A 23,058-nucleotide genomic window follows, 5' to 3' on the forward strand; every position below is an offset into this window, starting at 1 on the left:
AAGGCAACACACTCTGCACGCAACCTATCATATGCACACTGGTTGCTTGTATGGATACAGTCAGTTTTGACCGCAAAAGATGAGGTAATTTGATTGGATGTCATGTGTTTGACCTTTTACGGCACTACCATTTTCCTGTTTTTAAACTAGAGGAACCATTTTGCCTGTTAGGAATGCATGTTCGGTTTTAATGTTATTTTAAGGTGGGGTAGAGTTAAATGAAGGGCAAAACACAGCACTTTGTTCTTGTAGTTTGGGAACCACTGCCCTAACCAAACATAACACCATCAACAAAACAATCTTACTCACAGAAAAACTACAGAACAAATGGGGACTAACATCATTAACTAAAGACCCTATTTAAGAGTTATACAACTTTGATTTAAAAAAAAATTAACGAGATATTTAAATGTAATTAGAAACCTATTGTTTGGCTTAAATTAAAAGAACAACATTTGTTTGAAATAGAATTTTTTAAACATTATAAATGTCTTTAATGTCACTTTTGATCAATTTAAAGCGTCCTTGCTTAATAAAAGTATCATTTTCTTTTAAAAAAAAATCTTACCAACCCCAAACTTTTGGACGGTATAGGATCAGATTTACTAAACAGGGAAAATTAGCGTGAGAGCACAATTCCAAAAAAGCGCCGATGGGAGTGGAAAGTTTTGCGCGTGATCTACTGACGACGCACAAATGAAAGAACACATCCGGACGCAGCCGGATCATTTCCATAATGATCAACACAATCTACCAGGAGCAGCACAAATTAGCATCTCGTTTAAGACTTGCTTTTTTGGGGATGGTAAATAATGGTGCAAATCCCAGTAAATTGATGAGCGTAAACCTTAGTAAATCATCTTGCATGATTCATTTAAATACTCTCCTCACATGCGTCTGAAAGGGAAAATCCTACAAATGCATATGCAGCCGCAAAAATAACCCTGTCCACGGCTTTTCAACACTAAATGTGTGACAGCATACCTGATGTGATGGCACACACTGATTCTGTAAGCTAATAAGGCCAGTTCGGGTCATGCTAATGAAACTCAGGCTGGCTTAGTGGGTGTCACCTTACATGACTTTGACAAAACACTTGGCAGAACTGATAGGCAGAATGATGGAGTTATAATGATGGGAAGTTGCAATGCTTTCACACAATATGGCTTGTTTGATCAATCAGTCAGACTTATTTCTGTTCTTCAAGGCCTAGCAATCTAATTAAAAATGTTTTATCAGTGCATGATATACCAAATAAAAAAATAAATCTTTCATTAAAAATGTCCCACTTATTGTTGCCTAAGAGAAAAAATAAAGTCCAGATCTACATTTTATTGATAAAATTATTTATTTTTTAAACTTATTATGTAAGTGAAATGGCTTGTGAATTACTTTACCCAAAGTTTTATCATTGAACATAACTTTTAAAATAATTTTACACAAATTCCTCATCAATGGATGTCAATCTCTTAGTGGAGGCATGCTAAATAAACAATGCAAAATGTGAATAACCATATTCGTGCCAACCTAGCCAGAAAAACAAACACATTATCAGTTAATTTGATCCTTACCATCTGGACCACCAAAAGTTAATTTTACTATTGTGCGCAGCTAATTGCAATAAAAAAGTAAACATACCCAATTAACTATTTGTCATGCCAAAGTACAAGCCAAATGAATTCCTTCAGACCCTTATTTAAAGCTTTTATTGTCCGCTCATCTCTATAGCCCTCTCAAACCATATATCTCCACCCTTACTGCCCAATGATGTCAGACTCGATCTGTCTCCACTTCTGCTATTATTCATCCAAGACCGTCTGATCCGATGTCCAATAACATCCGTTATCCACAGAGATGAATCAAAACTTAAATCAAGATGATTGGATCAGACTTTGCAAGGCCCAGACGGAATCTGCAGACTTTTCCGCATTTTAGGTGTTAGATTTAACAGGAAAATCTGAGGAGTCTAGCAATTTTATAAGTCCAAAAGAGCACTAGTATGCAAAGCACCCAACACTTGGGCGGCTCTCAGCAATTAATCTGCATGGATATGTAAACAATTGAGCCTTGCAGAGAGGCAAATATTGGACTGAACGAGAACCAGGCCATCCTGAAATTGAGTCTGAGACGAGGCATTAATGACTGAGCCACCAGCTTTAACTGTGTCATTTAATCCACAGATCACATAGATGGTCTAAATAGTCCTGAAGTGGGATTTTGGAGCTGCTCTTCAAAGCAAAGCTTCATATGACCTCATTACTTGTGAGGAACACTAGCCTAGTCTTGGAAACTTTCAGCTAGGCGTGTCTGAATTACTTTTTGGGACATTTCAACCATAATATAACCATCTGATTCAAAAACAAAAACAATCAATATAGGAAACCAAGATCTCTCACATTCAGATCTATTAACCAAAAAGCGTTTTTACAGCCCAAAGAGGAGCCATCTCAAGATAGAAGTTAATTTTCTCTAGAAAACCACCCCATACTTGTGCTTTAAAGAATCAGGAACCTGATCTGGAATAAGGAACAATCAAAAACTGTTTTCATCTCCGCAGAATCATATAGACTCAACTCAAGAACCCTATAGCAAATGTTGTTTTAGAACCTTTAAGAAAAAGAACATTTATTTGCTCCTATTGTACACATTACAGATGATTACAGCATTAATAAATATTGTTACACATTTGGACATTTGTTTTTAACCACTACAATGACCATGCCACACAGGCAATCGATTTTGGCAATAAAACCAAATAAAATACATACATGCATACAGTCAAATAAATCTGATGATTATGTGAGGTGAGTCAGTAATTCACTTGACATTTGAATGCAAAATAACGTTTCTACTTAACACAATATATAATTTCACTTATAAAATATAAATCTAAAATATAATATTCATGATTTTTTTTTTTGCCCCCATATGGATCAATAGTCTAAGGAGTGCTAATTACCGTTTTATCAAAACTATGGACATGTCACATTGGCAATCAATATTTCAGCAATAAATCCAAATCCACACAGAGATAGATTAACATGTGCATGAAAAAACATCTAGTGTTACTGTATAGCTCGCCTCATACTCAATACATTTAGCGGTCTTTATGACAAATGCATATATTTTGATGCACCAGGAAAACTTGTAGATTTACATCTACGCTACCTTTTAGACAATAAGAGCAACTTTAAATGTAGGCCTAACGAGGATTGAATAATAACTGTGGATTTTGTGTTTTAAGGATATATAAAACAGAAACCTGTGGCATCCGGGGGACCGATTGTCTGAAATGCAATTTTAAAGCTTTGAGGTTGTACATGTATAAAATGTTTAAGTAAATTAAACTTTAACATACAAATCCTGTTGTTTAGTTCCCATAAGAATCAACAGCCAGCAGTAATGCCTTTGCCAATACATTTATTTTAATGACTACACTATCAATTCAGCTCATTTAAAATGTTGCCAGTAAATCCAAATTAAATCCACATGCAGGTAAACATGTCACCTACCGTCAAACAAAGGTGATGATGAATTGAGAAAGCTCAAAAGAGCACACAGGGATGCACGGAACAGCTGATGTGCGCAGCTGAGGGCCTCCGTTCGGCTCCAGCGCGCTTCCTCCTCCTCTTCTGCCTAAACCATCCGTCTCAGAGGAACCACAGCCCAGCCGAACCAGCCCAGCTGATATTTACTGCGCAGTGTCGGTCTGCGTCCGTGCGCTCGGTGTGCCAGTCTGGTTCCAGCCGCGTTCATGTCTTATTCATTTACAAAGAGCCCCGTGTCCGCGCTATGCCACCTCATACCCACTGAAAACACTCGCACCCGAACAAAAACACGCGCCTGGCCGGGCGTACAGCTTCATCTGAACGCGCGAGAGATTCGTTGTGAGGAATGTTGCTTTGCATTAGTGTTGTTGTTGGATTAATTCCACGGGCTTTGCGTCTGCTTTTGTTTTGAGCACCAGCTCACAGCCGCGCAGCTCACGAGAGGTAGGCGTTCACTCTCACACTGTTGTGATGTTCGATTCGCGAACGAGTCATCCTGCTGCTGAACCGGTTCTTTGATTCGTTCTAAACGACTCGAAAGACGTATGTAGGATCTGTTCACACAGATTCTAAACGCTTTTTGAATACTATGAATGAAAGTGTTACCTTAAAAGTCATTAAAAATGTAGGATATTTAAAAATACAACACCCATGCTAAAAACAGCAATGCAGCTTCCGAAAAACATGAAAAGAAAATTGCGCAAATTGAGTAAAGGGCCCCATCTTTAAAATAAGTTAAACAGCAGTATTCTAAATATATTTATTTAGCAAGAAATTAAACATTAAAAAGCCATGCAGCATTTTATTAAATGGATAGTTCACCCACAAATTTTTATTCTGTCATCAATTACTCACCAATCCCCGTGTTGTTCCAAACTCATAAGACTTTTGTTCATCTTCGGAAAAAAAAATGATTAAGATCTTTTTGATGAAATCTGAGAGCTTTCTGTCCCTCCATTGGCAGCTATGTACGCAACTACCACTTTGACGCTTCAAAAAGTTCATAAAGAGATCGTAAAACTAATCCATTGAGCAAGTGTCAGCTGTCTATGGAGGGACAGAAAGATCTCAGATTTCATAAAAAATATCTTCATTTGTGTTCCGAAGATGAACAAAAGTCTTACAGGTTTGGAACGACATGAGTAATTAATGACAGAAATGTTCATGTTTGGGCAAACTATCCCTTTAAGAAACTCTATTAGTCGAAATGTTTCATAACGGCCAAAGACTCGTCTGAACCCGTCCTGTATGAAAACTTGTGCAAACATATTGTTGAGAAACTTTTGAGTGACGGCTGAATAGTTTGAATAGTTGAATAGAATATAATTTGAATAGTTTGCTTGGACACAATCCATGGGAATGAAACACCCAAACCAACGAATTAATTTTTTTCAATTAAAAAAGGTGAATTGAAATTCATTTTTCGCACAAAGGGGGTGATGGGGGATTTCTACTGTCTGTGGTGGCAACTAATAATAATAATAATAATAATAATCTTGATTAGCATTCCCCAAGGAAGGGAAAGTACTTTAATTAGCAAGTAATAAATAAAATAATATAAAAATAAAATAATATAATATAACTACCAGTACTTTGGCTATAAGATTCTGCTAAAATATAAGACAACATAATGAACTGCAAATAGGCTTTGGGGCTCCATAAATATTTGACTAAGCTGATAATTGTATTGTAATTTACATATACATGCATGCATATATATATACACAAACACAACTCAAAATCAAACACTGCATGAATATTATAAATTAGTTTATTGAAAAGAAAATATAGTAAAAAATATAGTATATTTTATTCATTTAAGGAAGCAGCTGTAAAAGGCTCACTGAGTCAGACAATACAGTAAGTATAGATGACATGTCGGGCCATCTCCTTATTGCCACTGGACTGGTAAATTAGAGATAAGTTGTAGGCAATCTCTCTTCTCAAATCCACTTGATCATCATCAATCCCCTTGAAATGACAAGAGAAATCATTTGCATTTCACAAAGCATTTTAAACAGCCTATTAACGCATATATAAATATACATATTTACAGCATAGAGCCTTTGAATGTGTCTTGTTTACAAATGTTTTGAGAATCTGGGATATTTCTGTGATGATTTATGCATGTATAGTGGATCACAGATATTAAACTGAAAGCGTCTTACCTCCAGTTTGAGTGGGGGGAGGGTGAGGGCTTTCTCGTAGTAGTGAATGGCTAAATGACTGAGTCCGAGCTGGTGTAAAGCCCGGCCAAGATTATACAAAGACTCTTGACAATGACCTCTGAGATCCACATAGCGCCACAGGAATGAGAAACCCTGAGGAACAACCAAAATGAGTTTTAAAATGACTACTGCAGCTTTTTAATTTACTATTACTACTATTCTTAAATTGAAAACACTCCAAATGCCCCCCCAAAAAAAACATATATTAAGGGTGTGTTCGCACTTGTAGTTCAGTTCACTTGGTTCGATTGGTCCAGACAAAAAAAAAAAACCTTTAGTTTTTGATCCGCTTAGCATTCACATTGGCATTTTAACACCGAACCTAAAGATACAGAACCTAAAGGCATGGGGATGTTCACATGCTTGAACTTTGTGTCCTTTTTAGGGTCACATCTTGTGACATCATGTCCTGTTTTTGGTTTGTTTACATGTCTTTGGTCTGTGTTGCGTTCGTTCGCAATAAAATATTCTATATTTCAATATTTCATTCGAACCGCACGAGTTCGTTTGGAAGCGGACTGAGATGGACCATTTTTTCAGCGTCTCGGTCCACTTGTTTGGTGGCACCAGGGTTCAGACGTTCACACTTATTTAAATGAACCGCACTACCAGAGCAATCCCACCAGGGTTCGTTTTAATCAAACCAAACATGCCAAGTATGAACACACCAAGTATGAACACACCCTAAAATAAGCAAATTTTAAGACCATTATGAGGTATTGTCATTATTTTCATGACAGTTAAGCACATTTGTCCCTCAAATTCTCATTACTTTAAGTCTGGGACTTAAATAAATATATAAATCTGTAATAAAATGCTTTCTAAAATTGTATTACGCAGTAAATGAAAATGTATGAATATTACATATTTATTTAATGCTAAATCATTTAACATTTATAAATAATATAATATATAGAATTTTAATTGTCATAATACAAAACATATTTTTTTCTAGCATGTTCTAGAAAGCCGACCAGAGGGGAAATTTCAGCAACTTTACACTCAAAAGTGGCTAATTTAGAAAAAATACACATCATGCTGTACCTGTATAACGAGAGGATGCCTTTTCATGACGAACCTCTGACAGGCCATATGGAAGAACGTGAGACCTACAACCAAACTATGAAGAGGATGGTCTTGCTGGTTTCTGAAGGCCTGCATGTACTGACCTACTCAGAGAAGAGAAAAAAAATAATCATAATAATAATAATAATAATTATATAAGTAATTTCCACCAATAGGTTCCACCAATCATGCCATTTATGCACATAAAATCAAAATAAACATTTCAACTAGGTGTGACCCACTCATGAACAGAACCTAGCAATAAACACCACAATTGTGCCATAGGAAATGGTTTAATGTCTAAACCATACCGAGTGCATGTTTGAAAGTCCCAGAAACCAGCGAGGTGTGTCCATTGAGAAGGTAGAGCGCATGGTTATCGGGGTGCTTGAGCATGAGACGCAGACAGAAACGATGATGTCTGGCATCCTGAGAGTGCAGGGTAACCTGATTAAACACGTTCCACAGCTGAGTCCGTTCCACATTGTCCATTAACATCAACCTGCAATAGATGGGGTATATTTACAGTTCTTAAAGACAAGTTCTCTACTGAGAAAGAAGCACAAATGGTCACTAAAGCCACTTCTCAATAGGGCTGTCACTTTTGCGATTTTTGAGACATAAGTGTTCATTGAATCGATTGTAAAATCGATTTACCATGTCTAAAGACGTTTCCATTTTAAACGCCAAATATAGGCAAATCCACGGACAACTAACAGGCATTAGGACGAACGTAAAGAGGGCATGCCGCGCTTGAGACACGCACAAGTCAGCAATATTTCTGATGATTTTATTGGCGTGAAGTTTCGTGCACAATGACAAACAGGAGTGCAACATTCTCGAAGAACAATAAGCAGAGTGGACTGCCATAATATCAATGAAAAACATTACTGCAGGCTTCAACATAGCTGTGTTTACGATTAGAAATGTCAAACAAATTTCACCTACGTATGCAATTGTAGACCGTAGCCTGAATCTGTATCTGTATGCATGAGACTGTCTGAATACCGGCAAAATTCACATTTTTGTAGTAAAAAGAGACACATTATGCAGAAGGATAATTTGCTGTTATGTGTGTTTGTCAGAGCCTGCAGTTGCTGTGTGACGCGCGTTCGTTGCGGGCGTATCGTGACGAGCTGGACGCGCTCCGAGAGAAGGCCGTTAAAATCGATTCCCTATTTTCATTTTCGAAACTTGTGTTGGTTGGTCCGATCGATTGCGCAATCGATTTTCGAACGTAAAGTGACAGCCCTAGTTCTCAATCAAATAAAAATAAAAAACATTCACCCATTTATTCCACCCTCTATTCCTCAAGAACAGGGTTCCTCAAACTCGGTCCTGGAGGGCCACTGTCCTGCAGAGTTTAGCTCCAACACTGATCAAACGCACCTGAGCAAGCTAATCAATGTCTTCAGGATCACTAGAAACTCATAGCTAGGTGTGTTTGATCAGGGTTGGAGCTAAACTGTGCAGGACAGTGGCCCTCCAGGACAGAGTTTGAGGAACCCTGCTCTGAGATACACATACACACACATATATATATATATATATATATATATATATATATATATATATATATATATATATATATATATATATATATATATATATATATATATATATATATATATATATACACACACACATACACATACATACATACATACATATTTAGTTTTTAAAAACAGAGAATATCATGTATTAAACACAGAATCCCAAACAAACAAACAAAAACTGATTAAATGTGTAAGATATTTATCAATTTAATCAGTTTTTATAAACACAGAATAAATAATAACAACATGTTAAAAAAAATCACAGAAAACGTCATTTCCCACCAAAACAAGTGAAAATTGGTGGAAAATTGTGATTCTGTGTTTTAAACATATTTCAATAAATCAAATTAGCCAAAATACTGCACAAACAAACAAACAAACAAACAAACAAGGATAGAAATGTGTAGTATTTTGACTTTTTGAATCAATGAATAATTTTATTTAGGATGTTCACGTAGACAGACTTAGTATCCGACTGACTGACCTTATATAGTCATAAGCCTTGCGGAAGTTGTGGTCGAGGAAGGCGGCGGACAGGCCGAGGTATTCGAGCTCTTTGCGCTTGACGCGGTCGTCGTAGAAGGAGTAGTACTCTAAAGTGGAGTCGACTAATAACTCGGCCTCGGCAAAGCGCTTCAACTCACACAGCACAGCCAAGCAGCGCAGCAACAGCTTCCACCAGTCGTCTCGAGAGAGGACGCTTGTCTTACCTTAGAGAGAAAGACACTGTTAAACCTAAGAAGACTTGGAAAAGGTCAAATGAAGAGGTAAGATGTTTCAGAGGAGGAGCCAGTCATTATATTTCGATGCAAGTTTACAAAGCCTTGTTGACTTTAAAGAAGAGCTGGTTTAGTTTCAATCGACTGCTGCTGGGTTGTAGCATGTAAATATTATTGATCATGCAATTCATTGTGTGATATTAAAGTCCTAGGACAGCAGTTTAACGGCACAATGAGCAAGTGTTAATGTAGTTCCATGTGATGTGCTTTACCCGTCACATCCAGATAAGCTGCCTCTTGGTCATCAATCTCCATCAGTTTGTTGCGTGACACTTTTATAAGCTTCAGATGTTTGACACCGGAGGACGTATCAGAGACGACACACACCTGAGCCCTCACCATCGCCACCTTCACAAAACAAGAAAGCACAACAATGTGTAAATATCAAGTCTCATAAACCTGGTAATCAGAGAGTAGGAATGAACTACTAGTGGTTGACTGATATGGTCTTATTAGACGGGTAATCGACTATAGGCTGATTCAATACAACTAAAATAATAAACTTTTTACCAGAACTAAAACTATGAAATAAGCATTTTCATATTTGATTTAAACATAAAATTAAATTAAATTAAACTTATTTTATTTCAGCTAGTTGCTAAGGCAACATTTCTCATTTTCGTTTAGTTTTAGTTGAAGTACTAAATAACAAAAAAATAAAAATAAATTTAGACATTATAAAAGGAAAAAGTAATAAAATGATAAAAACACAACAAAATTACTATAACTAACTTATTATAACAGAAATATAAAAATAAAATCTAATTCAAAACATTAACAGAAACTATAATAGCATATCAATATTATAACAATCAATACTAAAATAACGCTGTTTCAACTGTATATGTTAGTTGTTTATGAAAAAGCATGGTGGTCACAGATTAATCTGCCTATATAAAACTGAATCTGGCAATATAGGTTTATAGCCAATGAATTCATCAATTCAATTTGATGTATGCTAATTAATGAAAAATAGTCTGATTAATCAGATAATATAGATAAATAGACAATGTATCTAGAGCATGGTGGCTACACAGACTGATAACGGTGTGGATTAATCAGATACAGCGAGTATGGTGCAGTAAATACTATGTAAAATACACTACCGTTCAAAAATGTATACTTTTATTCAGCAAGGATGCATTAAATTGGTCAAAAGTGACAGTAAAGATGCGTATAATGTTACAGAATATTTTTATTTCAAATAAATGCTGTTCTTTTGAATGTTATAAAATAACAATAATAATAATAATAGAAATAATAGAAAAATCAGCATATTAGAATGATTTCTGAAGGATCTTGTGAGTAATGATGCTGAAAATTCAGCTTTGCATCACAGGATCTATTCAAATAGAAAACACTTATTTAGAATTAACATATTTCACAATATTACTGTTTTTACGGATCAAATCAAATCAAAATCAAATCAAGTATATTTGTATAGCGCTTTTCACAATACAGATTGTATCAAAGCAGCTTCACAGTATTAAAATAAAATAATACAACAAAGTTTGTTTCTAGTGGAATTTATTGATTGATAGAATAAAATTAAATATCCCCAAAATATCCCCAACTGAGCAAGCCAAAGGCAACAGTGGCAAGGAACCGAAAAACTCCATCAAGTGACCTAATGGTGTCCTAAAACTCCATCAGGTGACCTAATGGAGAAAAAAAAACCTTGGGAGAACCCAGGCTCAGTCGGGGGCCAGTTCTCCTCTGGCATTTATGAACTAGAGGCCGGATTGTAGTTTGAAACTGTGAGATTAACAATATTATATGAATGCCTGGCTGAAAAGATGCGTCTTTAATCTAGTTTTAAACTGGGAGAGTGAGTCCGAGCAACGAACAGTATCAGGAAGACTATTCCAGAGTTTTGGAGCCAAATGTGAAAATGCTCTCCCTCCTTTGGTTGATCTGGATATCCTAGGTATGACCAAAAGCCTTGAATTTATTGATCTTAAAGAGCGCGATGGATTAATAAAATAAATGCAGCCTTGATGGGCATAAGAGACTTTTCAAAAAAGTGAGCCCTTAGTGACCCCAAACATTTGAACAGTAGTGTATATTGCAATTTCAGGTATTTTGTGTACATCTATCAATATACTGTATCATATTGTCCACACATCTGTCTTCATATCACCATCACACATTGAGCACAGAATCTGACCTTTAGCAGCATGGACAGCATGGTCAATACAGTATCTATGTAATCATCAGTGCGTCCTTGAGCATGCAGGAGAGTCGAGCGATGCAACAGCAGCTTCAGCTCCTGAAAAACATCACACACATAATTATACACAAGCACTTCGCATTTAAACGCAGGACTATGATATGCACACACCTGCTGGGCGGCAGAAGAGTCCTGTGCAAGGGTTTCGGCATCATACATGGGCTCCAGGGCCTCGAGGGCCATGTTGGGTCGGCCCAACTGCTGCTGGAGGGTGGATAGTGCCAGACGGGCGTCTAGATGCAATGGAGCCATTTCAACAACCTTACTGTAGCTCTTCACCGCAACCTCCAAATGACCAAGTGCCTTCAGACACTCTGCAAACAAGTAAATCACAATCAGATGACCATTTGTGGTTTAAGTAGGCAGTTCTTGTAGCCTGGGAAAACCCAGACAACTTCCGGCAAATTTAGATTTGCTCTGCAAGTTCTGAGCTCATTCAAGCCCATTTCTAATCCGTCGAAATCACGGCACCAATCAGAAACGTTGGGGCGGGCTTTACACGATGACGATCGCTCTGATTGGTTTTAGGTCTATCCAATTGCGCCCAGAGGCATTTGAGCGACGTCCGTTGGTGAAGCGCAGCAACTTTTAAATGCATTATTATATTCAAATTGCAAACACATGAGGACAGTCTCCATGAAAGACCCACTGGCAGATGAACGTGCTACTACATTTCTCTCCGAAACGGTAGGAAATTAAATTAGATTTAACAGAGGATTTTAACTGTGACAAGATGATTGACAGGGCAGTTTAAGTGACGGGATGCACGCGACAGATCCGTCCGATAAAGATGACGAAGTAGTATGTCCCAAAGCTTGCCTACTTTTTTGCTACACATTCAAAAGTAAATACCTTTTCTTCACAAAAAGAGTACATACTTTTATGGCGTAGCGTAACTTAGGCGAATTGGGACGCAGCATATGGCTTTACACGATGACGATCGCTCTGATTGGTTTTAGGTCTATCCAATTGCGCCCAGAGGCATTTGAGCGACGTCCGTTGGTGACGCCCCTTTGGAAATGAGTTATTAATGAAGCTTTGCCAGACCATAACTCAGTTACTACTGAGAATGGTCTGGTTTTAACCAGGCTACAGTTCTTGACCAGAAAAATACATTTTACTGTAATAACAGCAAACTTTTTTCATTGCTTTTCCAAATTTAGTGCACCAAAAAAGGTGTGTAACCTGCGTGTCGGAGCCAGACGACCGCCAGGTTGTATCTCTCCGAGCAGACGAGGGCGGACAGCAGAGGCAGGGCAGAGTTATACTCGCCCTCTTCCATAAAAGCCTCCGCCACGTCCAAATACAAATCACCCAGCTCCTCCGGGCTCTGCTCCATCAGAGACGTCAACATGGGCTGCAGACACAAGGTCACAAGCCAGAAAATCAAACACATTTATTCTATCAGCACGCTTTCATCTGGACGATTCTTGAGAGTGTTGAGAGTGAGAGTGTTAAAATGACACTTTATTTATGAATGTAAAATGAACACATATTAAACACAAATATGATGCTTAAAGTGGAAGGCAATGCTTTGCAGATAATGCACTTTCATAAACGTCTCAGAGAAAACATGTCTAAAAAAACTTTAGCAGACACTTCTAATGCAAGGTGACTTAAATATGTGGAAAATAATCAGAAACCAACAATATTAGCAGTATTTTCAACAGTAACAAAGCAAAATCAGGGGCTGTATGACAGAATCAAATTCAGAGAAGTCAAGAATTAAGATAGGAAGTTTCTGTAATACAGCTACAGTGATACAAATGAGAGCTTGTATGTGTAGAAATCTACTTACATCCAGAGGTTTGAAGACTTGCTGGTGGATGAGACACACCATCATCTTCACTCTGATGTCCACGGGAACATCATCAGGAATCACCACTTCTAAGATTTTCCCTATGCATTTAAAAACATGTTAGCGATATGTTCATAATGCTCTTCTCTGATTAACAATATTATCATCAGCCAAGTCCTACCAAACTAAACTCTGCACTGCAAAGTCAGCACAGAATATATACAGTACACCATGAAAAGATGCCTTTCAATACATTTAATTGCAGGAAACATTTGTATTATTATTACTACTATATATTTAGACATCTCTGTGGTACAGCAAAACTATGGAAGCTTGTTTCCACCACTGAATAATAAATAAATAATATTAATTGCGACTTTTTCTCTCACAATTCTGACCTTTTTTCTCACAATTGCCATATATTAAGTCCAAATTGTGACTTTTTTTCCCAGAATTGCGAGAAATAAAGTCGCAATTCTGAGAAATAAAGTCGCAATTGGGAGATATAGTCAGAATTGCATGATATTAAGTCGCAATTGCGTGTTATAAAGTCAGAATTGTGAGATATAAACTATTCTGAGGTAAAAAAAAAAAAAAGAAAAGGAAGTCTTTTTTTCCTTAGAATTGGACTTTATATCTCACAATTCTTTTTTTCTTTTTTTTTGCAAGTTAAAACATTGTAGCTTATACAAGGTAAAAGATCAATGACATATATACACATACAGAAGAGAGAGGGACATACAGAACACCCAAAACAAAAGAGAAGAGAAAAGAAAAGAAAAAGAAAACAACTAAATATAAATATATCAATATAGTGATGTATGCAGGTACATTGGTAAGTTTAAGCAATGATAAGTTTAAGCAATGTCTCACAATTCTGAGAAAAGATGTCAGAATTGCGTGATATAAAGTCGCAATTGCGAGAAAAAAAGAATTCTGACTTTATAAGACGCAAGTGTGACTTTATTTCACGCAATTCTGACTTTATATCTCACAATTCTGAGAAATAAATTCAGAATTGCGAGATGTAAACTCGCAATTGTGAGATAAAAAGTCGCAATTATCTTTTAAAATATTTTATTTTGTGGCGGAAACAAGCTTCCATACAAAACACATTATGACAGAACAATCATCTTTTGTCTCACCTTTTTCCACTTCTGAGGTTTCTTTCTTCTCTTCTCCTTCTGTATCTTGTGCAGGCGTCTGGTCACCAGTCTCTGTCCCCGTTTCCTCCTTCTCTTGTCTTTTCAGAACGATGCCACAAAACTTCACCAGTGCCTGCAGACACATACATTTTAGCACTTACATAAACATGAATACAATAGAGGAAAGGGGAGTCAAAAAAACTCTTAATCTATTACCAGAATTTAGCGTAAACAACATAAAAGCATGGATCCATCCTGTCTTGTATCAGTGGTTCAGGCTGCTGGTGGTGTAATGGTGTGTTGGATTTTTCTTGGCACACTTTGGACCCCTTAGTACCAATTGAGCATAATTTAAATGCCATGGCCGACCTGAGTATTGTTGCTGACCATGTTCTCATCTTCTGATGACTTCCAGCAGGATAACACGCCATGTCACAACACTCAAATCATCTCAAACATGACAATGAGTTCACTAAACTCAAATGGCCTTCAGAGTCACCAGATCTCAATTCAATAGAGCACTTTTGGGATGTGGTGGAATGGGAGATTCACATCATAGATGTGCAGCCGACAAATCTGCAGCAACTGTGTGATGCTATCATGACAATATGGAGCAAAATCTCTGAGGAATGTTTCCAGCACCTTGTTGAATCTATGCCACGAAGAATTAAGGCAGTTCAAATCAAATCAATCAAGTATATTTGTATAGCGCTTTTCACAATACAGATTGTATCAAAGCAGCTTCACAGTATTAAAATAAAATAATACAACAAAGTTTGTTTCTAGTGGAATTTATTGATTGATAGAATAAAATTAAATATCCCCAAAATATCCCCAACTAAGCAAGCCAAAGGCAACAGTGGCAAGGAACCGAAAAAACTCCATCAAGTGACCTAATGGTGTCCTAAAACTCCATCAGGTGACCTAATGGAGAAAAAAAAAAAACCTTGGGAGAACCCAGGCTCAGTCGGGGCCAGTTCTCCTCTGGCATTTATGAACTAGAGGCCGGATTGTAGTTTGAACTGTAAGATTAACAATATTATATGAATGCCTGGCCGAAAAGATGCGTCTTTAATCTAGTTTTAAACTGGGAGAGTGAGTCCGAGCAACGAACAGTATCAGGAAGAATATTCCAGAGTTTCGGAGCCAAATGTGAAAATGCTCTCCCTCCTTTGGTTGATCTGGATATCCTAGGTATGACCAAAAGCCTTGAATTTATTGATCTTAAAGAGCGCGATGGATTATAGGGCAATAGAAGATCCGTTAAATAGACTGGAGCTAAGCCGTTTAGGGCTTTATAAGTCAGTAGCAATACCTTGTAATTAATACGGAACTTTATAGGTAACCAATGCAGTGATGATAAAATCGGTGTTATATGATCATATTTTCTTGATCTAGTAAGAACTCTAGCGGCTGCATTTTGGACTAACTGTAGCTTGTTTATTGAGGATGCAGGACAACCAGCTAATAAAGCATTACAGTAATCTAGTCTCGAGGTCATGTTCTGAAGTTAAAAGGGGGTCCAAAGTGGCCGGTGAGTGACATGCATTTCTATATAACGCTGTTATTATCGGCCAACTGGCTCTATGTATTTTCTTATTGGCCACTTGATCATCCTGCTAGTCTTCATCTGGTCTCACCTCTAGAGCTTTGTCATGTTGATGGTTGGCTATGAAGAGTTCAGAAGCCATGTTGACACACTCATGTGAGACTAGTTCAGGATGTCTGTCCAGAGCTTCCTCCATGACCCCTATAGCAGAAGGCAACTCACTGCTCTCATAGTAACTCCTGAAATAAATACATGCACAGTTCAAACTGTGTGGAATTCAGAAATGGTCAAGGCATTGATGACACAACCATGCACGCATATCTACATTTATATATAAACTTAAAATACATTTAAATCTTAAAATCTAATCATAAGAGTCCTCTTACATATGTGAAGTCATGGTGCAGAAGCAGTAGTAGTGTTTAAATATTAAGGGTATGATGCAAATGATGCAAAAAAGCCTTGGTCAACATAAGGTTCAGAATATATGTGGCCACTGTACTTTGCCATGTCTCGTGAGAGCTGCATGAACTGTTCTCCATCGGATGGCGGCAGCAGGCTGAGGATTCGGCGATACCCGTCCATGGCTTGCTTGTGCTCCCCGACCTGCTCATACAGACTGGAGCGCTCCCACAGGTACTGAACATTACTGGGGTCGTATTTAATAGCTGGGAACACAACAGCATGCTTTAGACACATTTCACAAAGGCATCTCAGTAAACGGACATCTGCTGATTTATAGTAAGGTACAGTAACTGACAGTTCAGTGATAATGCGGATTGGAAGCGACACACTTCCTCTCACTTTTTGTTTTAAAATCCAAACCAAATATTTTTTTCATTTTGAAGAGGTCAAGAGAGACAGATTTACAACAAGAACTTTATTTGAACAAGAACAGATTAACAATGATAATAATATCTATAAATAATAATACAAAATGATAATTATAATATTAATTTTCTAAATAAATCTATATATTTAAAATTATATACATAAATGAATTAATCAATAAATTGAGGAATACATATTATATATATATAGAAATTAACTCTTAGCAAGGATACACTGAATTGATCAAAAGTGACAGTAAAGACATTTATAATGGTGCAAAAGATTTATATCTCAAATAAATGCTGTTCTTCTGAACTTTCTATTCATAAAAGAATCCTGAAAAAATGCATCATGGTTTCCATAAAAATATTAAGCAGCATAACTGTTTTCAACATTGATATTACTAGTAAATCAGCATTTTAGAATGATTTCTGAAGGATCATGTGACACTAAAGACTGGAGTAATGATGAATAAGTCACAGGAATAAAAAACATTTTAAATAGATTAAAATTATTATATTAATATTATCATTTTAGTTATAATATTCCACATTATTAATGTTTTTGCTCAAATAAATGCAGCCTTGGTGACCATAAGAGACATTTAAAAAGCTTACCGATTCCACATTTTTGAATGCTAGTGTATCTACAGTGTGTGTACAGACCTTTAGTGTAGCAGATGATGGCTTGTTTGATGTTGTCCTGCTCCAGGGACATGTCCGCCAGCTTGACCCACTCCTCACAGTCACTGGGGTTCAGGTGAGCAGCGATCAGTCCGAACTGAAGCGCTTTCTCCATGTCCCCCTGATCCTCGTAGATCATAGCCAGCGTGGAGAACGGCTCGTATGCCACAGGAGCTGAGAGACGTGGAAGAGACCAGGTTTATTCTCGGATTAATATGCAGGCACAACTACAATTGAAGTCGCCATAAAATCAAAATTGATAGTTCTAATTTTCCATGGTATATAGTGCAGTGTTTATTGTAAATGCGTGCACATCATTATCTTTTCAAAATTCATATGCCCTCGTAATCTTAAACCAAAATAACTCCCTCTCCCTCTTGCAGTGACATCTCTTCTCTTCTCTGATGATGTGTTTACAGGTGTGAGGGCGGGACAACCTGTCACTCACATGAGATCGACCAATAGCAAACCACTATCATCCAATCAATTCCCCAAAGACAAAATCAAGCCCCGCCCTCCATTTTTTTCTTGTTCGAGAAGCCGTTTCACTCTGATATACGTCGCACTTTTCCTATTTAGCACCAAAACTTTGGAACAGTCTTCCTAACATTATCCGGGAAGCAGACACACTCTGTCAGTTCAAAGCTCGATTAAAGACATCTCTTTGACCAAGCATTCACATAATACAGTGGTTCTCAATTCCAGTCCTCGTGACCCACTGCTCTGCACATTTTGTATGTCTCTCTTATCTGACATACTCAGTTCAGTTTATGGAGTCTCTCCTAATGAGCTGATGATCTGGTTCAGGTGTGTTAAATAAGGGAGACATACAAAATGTGCAGAGCAGTGGGTCACGAGGACTGGAATTGAGAACCACTGACATAATACATTATAGACTTCTATAATTCAATGTTAGGCTGCATAGATTAGATCAGCCGGAACCAGGAACACTTCCCATAAATCCTGATGTCCTCGTTACATCATAAGAATGGCATCTACGCTAATTTTAGTGTCTTTGTTTATCCCGAGGTTTTCCCGCAGCCTGCCGGATCCAGGCCGTATCCAGATCTGATGAAGGACCTTCGCCTGGACCCGATGACAACGCAGTGCTGAAGTGCCAACTAGTCTCTCCCTAAAGGGATCCTCCCCCTTTACCACTCTACAGATAAAGCGTTGTCTGGAAAATTCGTTTCGCGTACCTACCCCGAAGTGACTAAATAAAATAAAATTCTTTATCAAAATTTATAAGAAAAGACCAGTACTTTGTTTAGGCTTGGTCTGTAGGGAATTACAAACCTGCGCACATATATTCAAACGCACATAACTATAGAGCCAATTCTTAATGTGCATGTGAACGCCATCAGCGTTTATCACAGGTTCGCGTTTTAAAGTCTGTGTAGAGAGAATGGTGTCGTCTTAGCGGCCCCTTACTTTAGCTGGAAAATAACTTTATTAAAGAACCGCTATAAAGCCAAAACAATCTCTGCATACGCAGACGCAGGCCACAGGAAGTAATTAGGTGGTTTTTTTACATTTTTTATATCACTTTTACTCAGGACATGCTAGCTGGCAACAAAGGATTCCATTCATTATGCTAAGCTAAGCTAGCACCGACCCTGTCAAACTAAAACAATGCATGCACTGAGACAAAAATGCATTTGCCCACCTATCTAAATGTAGGAAAGAAGGTGAATAAGACCTGTTTCAAAAAATGGTGGAGTGTTCCTTAAAAAGTTAAAAGCGCTATATAAATGAAGATGAGTTGACTTGACACAGGGAAGAAAAGACTATCGCAACTTCCTTTTCTGTTTGTTGGAGTGACCCCACATCAACTTTGCACCAATACACCAAGGCATTTCACACCGCAAATAACCAACAACAAAAACCCACCTTGGCGAATGATCTCCATACACATCAGGATGGCATCCTCCTTGTCTCCTCTAGCGTAGCGGATGTTGGCCTCTCCCATGAGTCCCCTGAGAGCCCGTGGTAATTTACTGCGGGGACGTCTCTCCTAAACAAATAACGAGACCAGTGTGCTTAGAAATAAACTGAAAATGTATCATGATCAATAACAGTGATGTCTAATGTTGACCTAGCAGGACGATCTACTGACCTTCATCATTTTCTTATTCTCACGGTTCAGCTCCATTTCTAAGGCGAACACGTCTCCGGGTGTGACTTCATTGCCGTCGTTGTCCTCGTCATCATCTTCTTCTTCTTCAGCATCATCATCATCGTCGTCGCCATCCTCTTCTCCAATAACTCTCCAGTCCATCTTTCCATCTTCATCCTCTTCATCCTCTTCCACACATTCCTCCAGCCCGTCTCCCATCATGGAGGCAAAGGCTCTCTGAACAGATGGACTGACTCCTTCTTCTGTCGTCTCTGTCAAGACAGCACACAAAACACAGCTTGTGATGTGATGCTCTCACACTGAATATTGATCCCCACATGCCTCATTCAAACGCTCCATACGTTTACTATACGAGCAAGGATATAAAAACAAAATGATGTTATCTGAAAAGTAAGACTAATTAATTACCCTATTTATTTTGTTTTAATTCATATACTTGTTAAACATTAACAGAAAGGCAGTCATAATTGAAAGATTTACAAGCAAAGAATTTTCAAAATCACATTCAACACAACATACTAAACAATAAGTGTGTAAAACAATAAATAACTAAATGAATTAAAAGAAAATGTTTTTTTTTAAATATATATATATATTATAAAACCAAAATCCTCCAATAAAGAATACAAATACTTTGCTTTGGGACTTTTCATCCCTCTCAATGTATCCAAATATATTAGAAAATCCTCTTTAAAAACAATAATCGTGGAGGAAAAAAAACAATATATATATATATATGAAGAGTTCAGATGCAAAAGCCTCTTAGTGCCATCTGAAAATTTCTTCTAGAATGATCATTTTTATGAAGCTTGTATATTTAAGTTCAGTAATTTCACTTAAATGGCAATGAAAACGACCAATTAATTACTGAAATTACTGAACTTAAATATACAAGCTTAATAAAAATGATCATTCTAGAAGAAATTTTCAGATGGCACTAAGAGGCTTTTGCATCTGAACTCTTCATATATATATATATATATATATATTTGATTATATATATATATATATATATATATATATATATATATATATATATATATATATATGGTTGGTATGTAAAATTTCAACAAAAGCAACAAATTATAACTGCTAGTAATTAGTTCGGACACAGTCTTAACAAAGTGCTATGTTGTTTATGTAATTGGACCATTGTAATGACAGGAAAAGCAGGTGAGGTTTCATAAAAATGTCAATATTATTTGTAGCCCTTTCCCCTGTAGTGTTGCCCCTGTTACCCTGGTACTGTGCTGTAAAGCCCCTGTTACCCTGGCACTGTGCTGTAATGCCCCTGTTACCCTGGTACTGTGCTGTAAAGCCCGTTACCCTGGTACTGTGCTGTAATGCCCCTGTTACCCTGGTACTGTGCTGTAATGCCCCTGTTACCCTGGTACTGTGCTGTAATGCCCCTGTTACCCTGGTACTGTGCTGTAATGCCCCTGTTACCCTGGTACTGTGCTGTAATATCACCTGTTTGGCGTCTCCGTGTTCCTCCAGCACAGAGTTTGGAAGTGGATGGAGCAGAATCCTCCAGTTCAGCATTTTCATCCTCATCTGACACATTCTGCTCCTGAAACACAACATGTTCTGCTACTACACTACTTCAGCAACACCATGATGCATTACTACGGTGCATGCCCACATCACAATCCAAAATGCACTTTAATAAACTGTACATTAAGACACATATTATATAGAAGCTGAAAGGTGAACATGTGAGCGGATCAAATTTAACGTTACTAATGGAGTAAAAGCAGTTAACGTTACCTTATTCTTTGCTTTTCTTTCCTCTCTCCGCCTCTCAAACTCCTCGAAAGTAATCTTTCCTTCTAAATACTCGTTCAATTCGGACATTGTAGACAAAATAATTCAGTTTACTGCTTCATGTCACAGTACAATCATAACACGGCATGAGCGCTGTTGTTACTGGCTGCGTTTCTGCCTTTCAGCCAATTAGAAAGCTCAAACTCTTCTTCGACGGTGAGTGAAACACAAACACAGGTGACCTTATCCCAAAAGCCCTACACCGCCATCAAGCGTCCAGTCACTGGTGAAGAAAGAGACTGTATATTTCGGGAAATGTATTTTTCAGTATGTTTTACATACATATTCATACACGCAGCGGTTAAAGTGGGATTTGGCAGGTGGGGGAACCCTCAAAGTTTGTGTAGGTAGCCTACAACAGGGAAAAATAACTCACGGTGGGACAACATATTGAGTATTGTGGTATAGCAATCCTTTTTGGGACGAGTGGCACAAAGTATCACAATACTTATTTACTTGATATTAATGGTTTTAGTTTGGTCCATCTACATCTACACTGATATGATGACGATACTATGTTAAAACTGCTGAACACCACAATATGGGACACAATATTTGTTCAGTTGTATTTTCCCCCCGGTTTTTAATAAATATAATGTTGGTGAACATATGGCTGCCAACTCTCACGCATCGTGTTGACAAAGAGGCCACTGACACCGATAGACAAGACAGAGCAGGTTACTTTTGATATGAAGAAACAAAGTCACAGCTTTCAAATTATGTCAATTTTATTACGAAATTCAAACTATAATGCTCTTTAATATGATGTGACAGATCGCTGTATAGCACCTATATAGCATCTAAAGCTCTTAATAGTTAATAGTAAATAAACTCGAATTAACTATGTTGGAAGATACAGTAGTCTACAACTTGCTGAAATGCATCATGTATCATGTAATTACTCAATCTGTGCTTCAACCAAGGAAATAGGTCAATAACAGCTGGAGAACAATATAACATTTTACCTCAGAAAAGCCATTTAATGACCAGAGCATATAGCTAGAAAAATTAACTATAGCCTAGATGGGAGTATTTTTGCTAAATATACGCACTGCATTACATATTATATTTCATATCATTAAAAATATTATAACTTTATTATAAAAACTTAATTATATTTAAGTTGTTAATTTTAACCTTTAATAATAATACCAACTCCCTGAATGTTTACAGCATTAGTGAGAGATTTTTCCTTGAGAAAAATTAGCATGTAGGCCTAGCTATATACAGTAGCTGATATTTATACAAAATTAATTGATGTAAACATTGTAACATGTTGTTACTAAACTTAATGAAATTCTGTTTAGTCACCAAATGTTTTCACAATCACAATACACTTAGTGTTTTTTACAACCACCAATATTTTATAATCCTTTCTAATGATTTACGTTTAGGCTGCCTGCTGAACATGGGTTTGAGCTCTTATATTTCTGAACTCTCAAAATTCAGATTATTGCATTTAACTTTAAAATGTAAAAACTTTTCTTGCCGTGCTCGTTAGTGCTGTAGATACTAAAATTTGGTTTGACCAGTAATAAAAGAAAATCTGTCATTTCCAATATACACTGATTAATTGCCTTTTTTATTTCAATGTGCATATTTTACAGTTGTTCAAACAACTGTAGAGTGAAAAGTGAAGGGTGTAAGTTTTTACTTTTTACAGTTCAAATTTGAAATAATAACTA

General features: G+C 37.1%; 1 protein-coding gene across 1 annotated transcript; it reads right to left on the reverse strand.

The window, feature by feature from the left end:
• Positions 1 to 5,297: 5,297 nt before the first annotated feature.
• gtf3c3 (general transcription factor IIIC, polypeptide 3) lies at positions 5,298 to 21,522 on the reverse strand. The gene is made up of 18 exons (XM_084105686.1): positions 21,317 to 21,522; positions 21,020 to 21,119; positions 19,529 to 19,800; positions 19,303 to 19,426; positions 17,395 to 17,586; positions 16,401 to 16,566; positions 15,990 to 16,137; positions 14,350 to 14,482; positions 13,205 to 13,305; positions 12,592 to 12,763; positions 11,518 to 11,720; positions 11,344 to 11,445; positions 9,389 to 9,524; positions 8,882 to 9,107; positions 7,153 to 7,343; positions 6,821 to 6,945; positions 5,717 to 5,869; positions 5,298 to 5,519 (listed from the first exon to the last, which is right to left on the reverse strand). Exons 1-18 carry the CDS (start codon positions 21,401 to 21,403, stop codon positions 5,397 to 5,399), a joined length of 2,754 nt encoding a protein of 917 aa, XP_083961812.1. The 5' UTR covers positions 21,404 to 21,522; the 3' UTR covers positions 5,298 to 5,396.
• Between the last annotated feature and the right edge of the window lie 1,536 nt (positions 21,523 to 23,058).

Source organism: Abramis brama (assembly GCF_963993115.1).
Source record: "Abramis brama genome assembly, chromosome: 2".
Lineage (NCBI taxonomy): Eukaryota > Metazoa > Chordata > Actinopteri > Cypriniformes > Leuciscidae > Abramis > Abramis brama.

What these genes read in the sequence shown, in the direction of transcription:
- gtf3c3 (XM_084105686.1), bottom strand. Translation starts at nt 21,403, where the DNA reads ATGTCCGAATTGAACGAGTATTTAGAAGGAAAGATTACTTTCGAGGAG. An exon ending in AGAATAAGAAAATGATGAAG is followed by an intron (nt 19,427 to 19,528) that starts GTCAGTAGATCG and finishes TTATTTGTTTAG; the next exon opens with GAGAGACGTCCCCGCAGTAA. An exon ending in GGCATCCTCTCGTTATACAG is followed by an intron (nt 5,870 to 6,820) that starts GTACAGCATGAT and finishes GTTGTTCCTCAG; the next exon opens with GGTTTCTCATTCCTGTGGCG.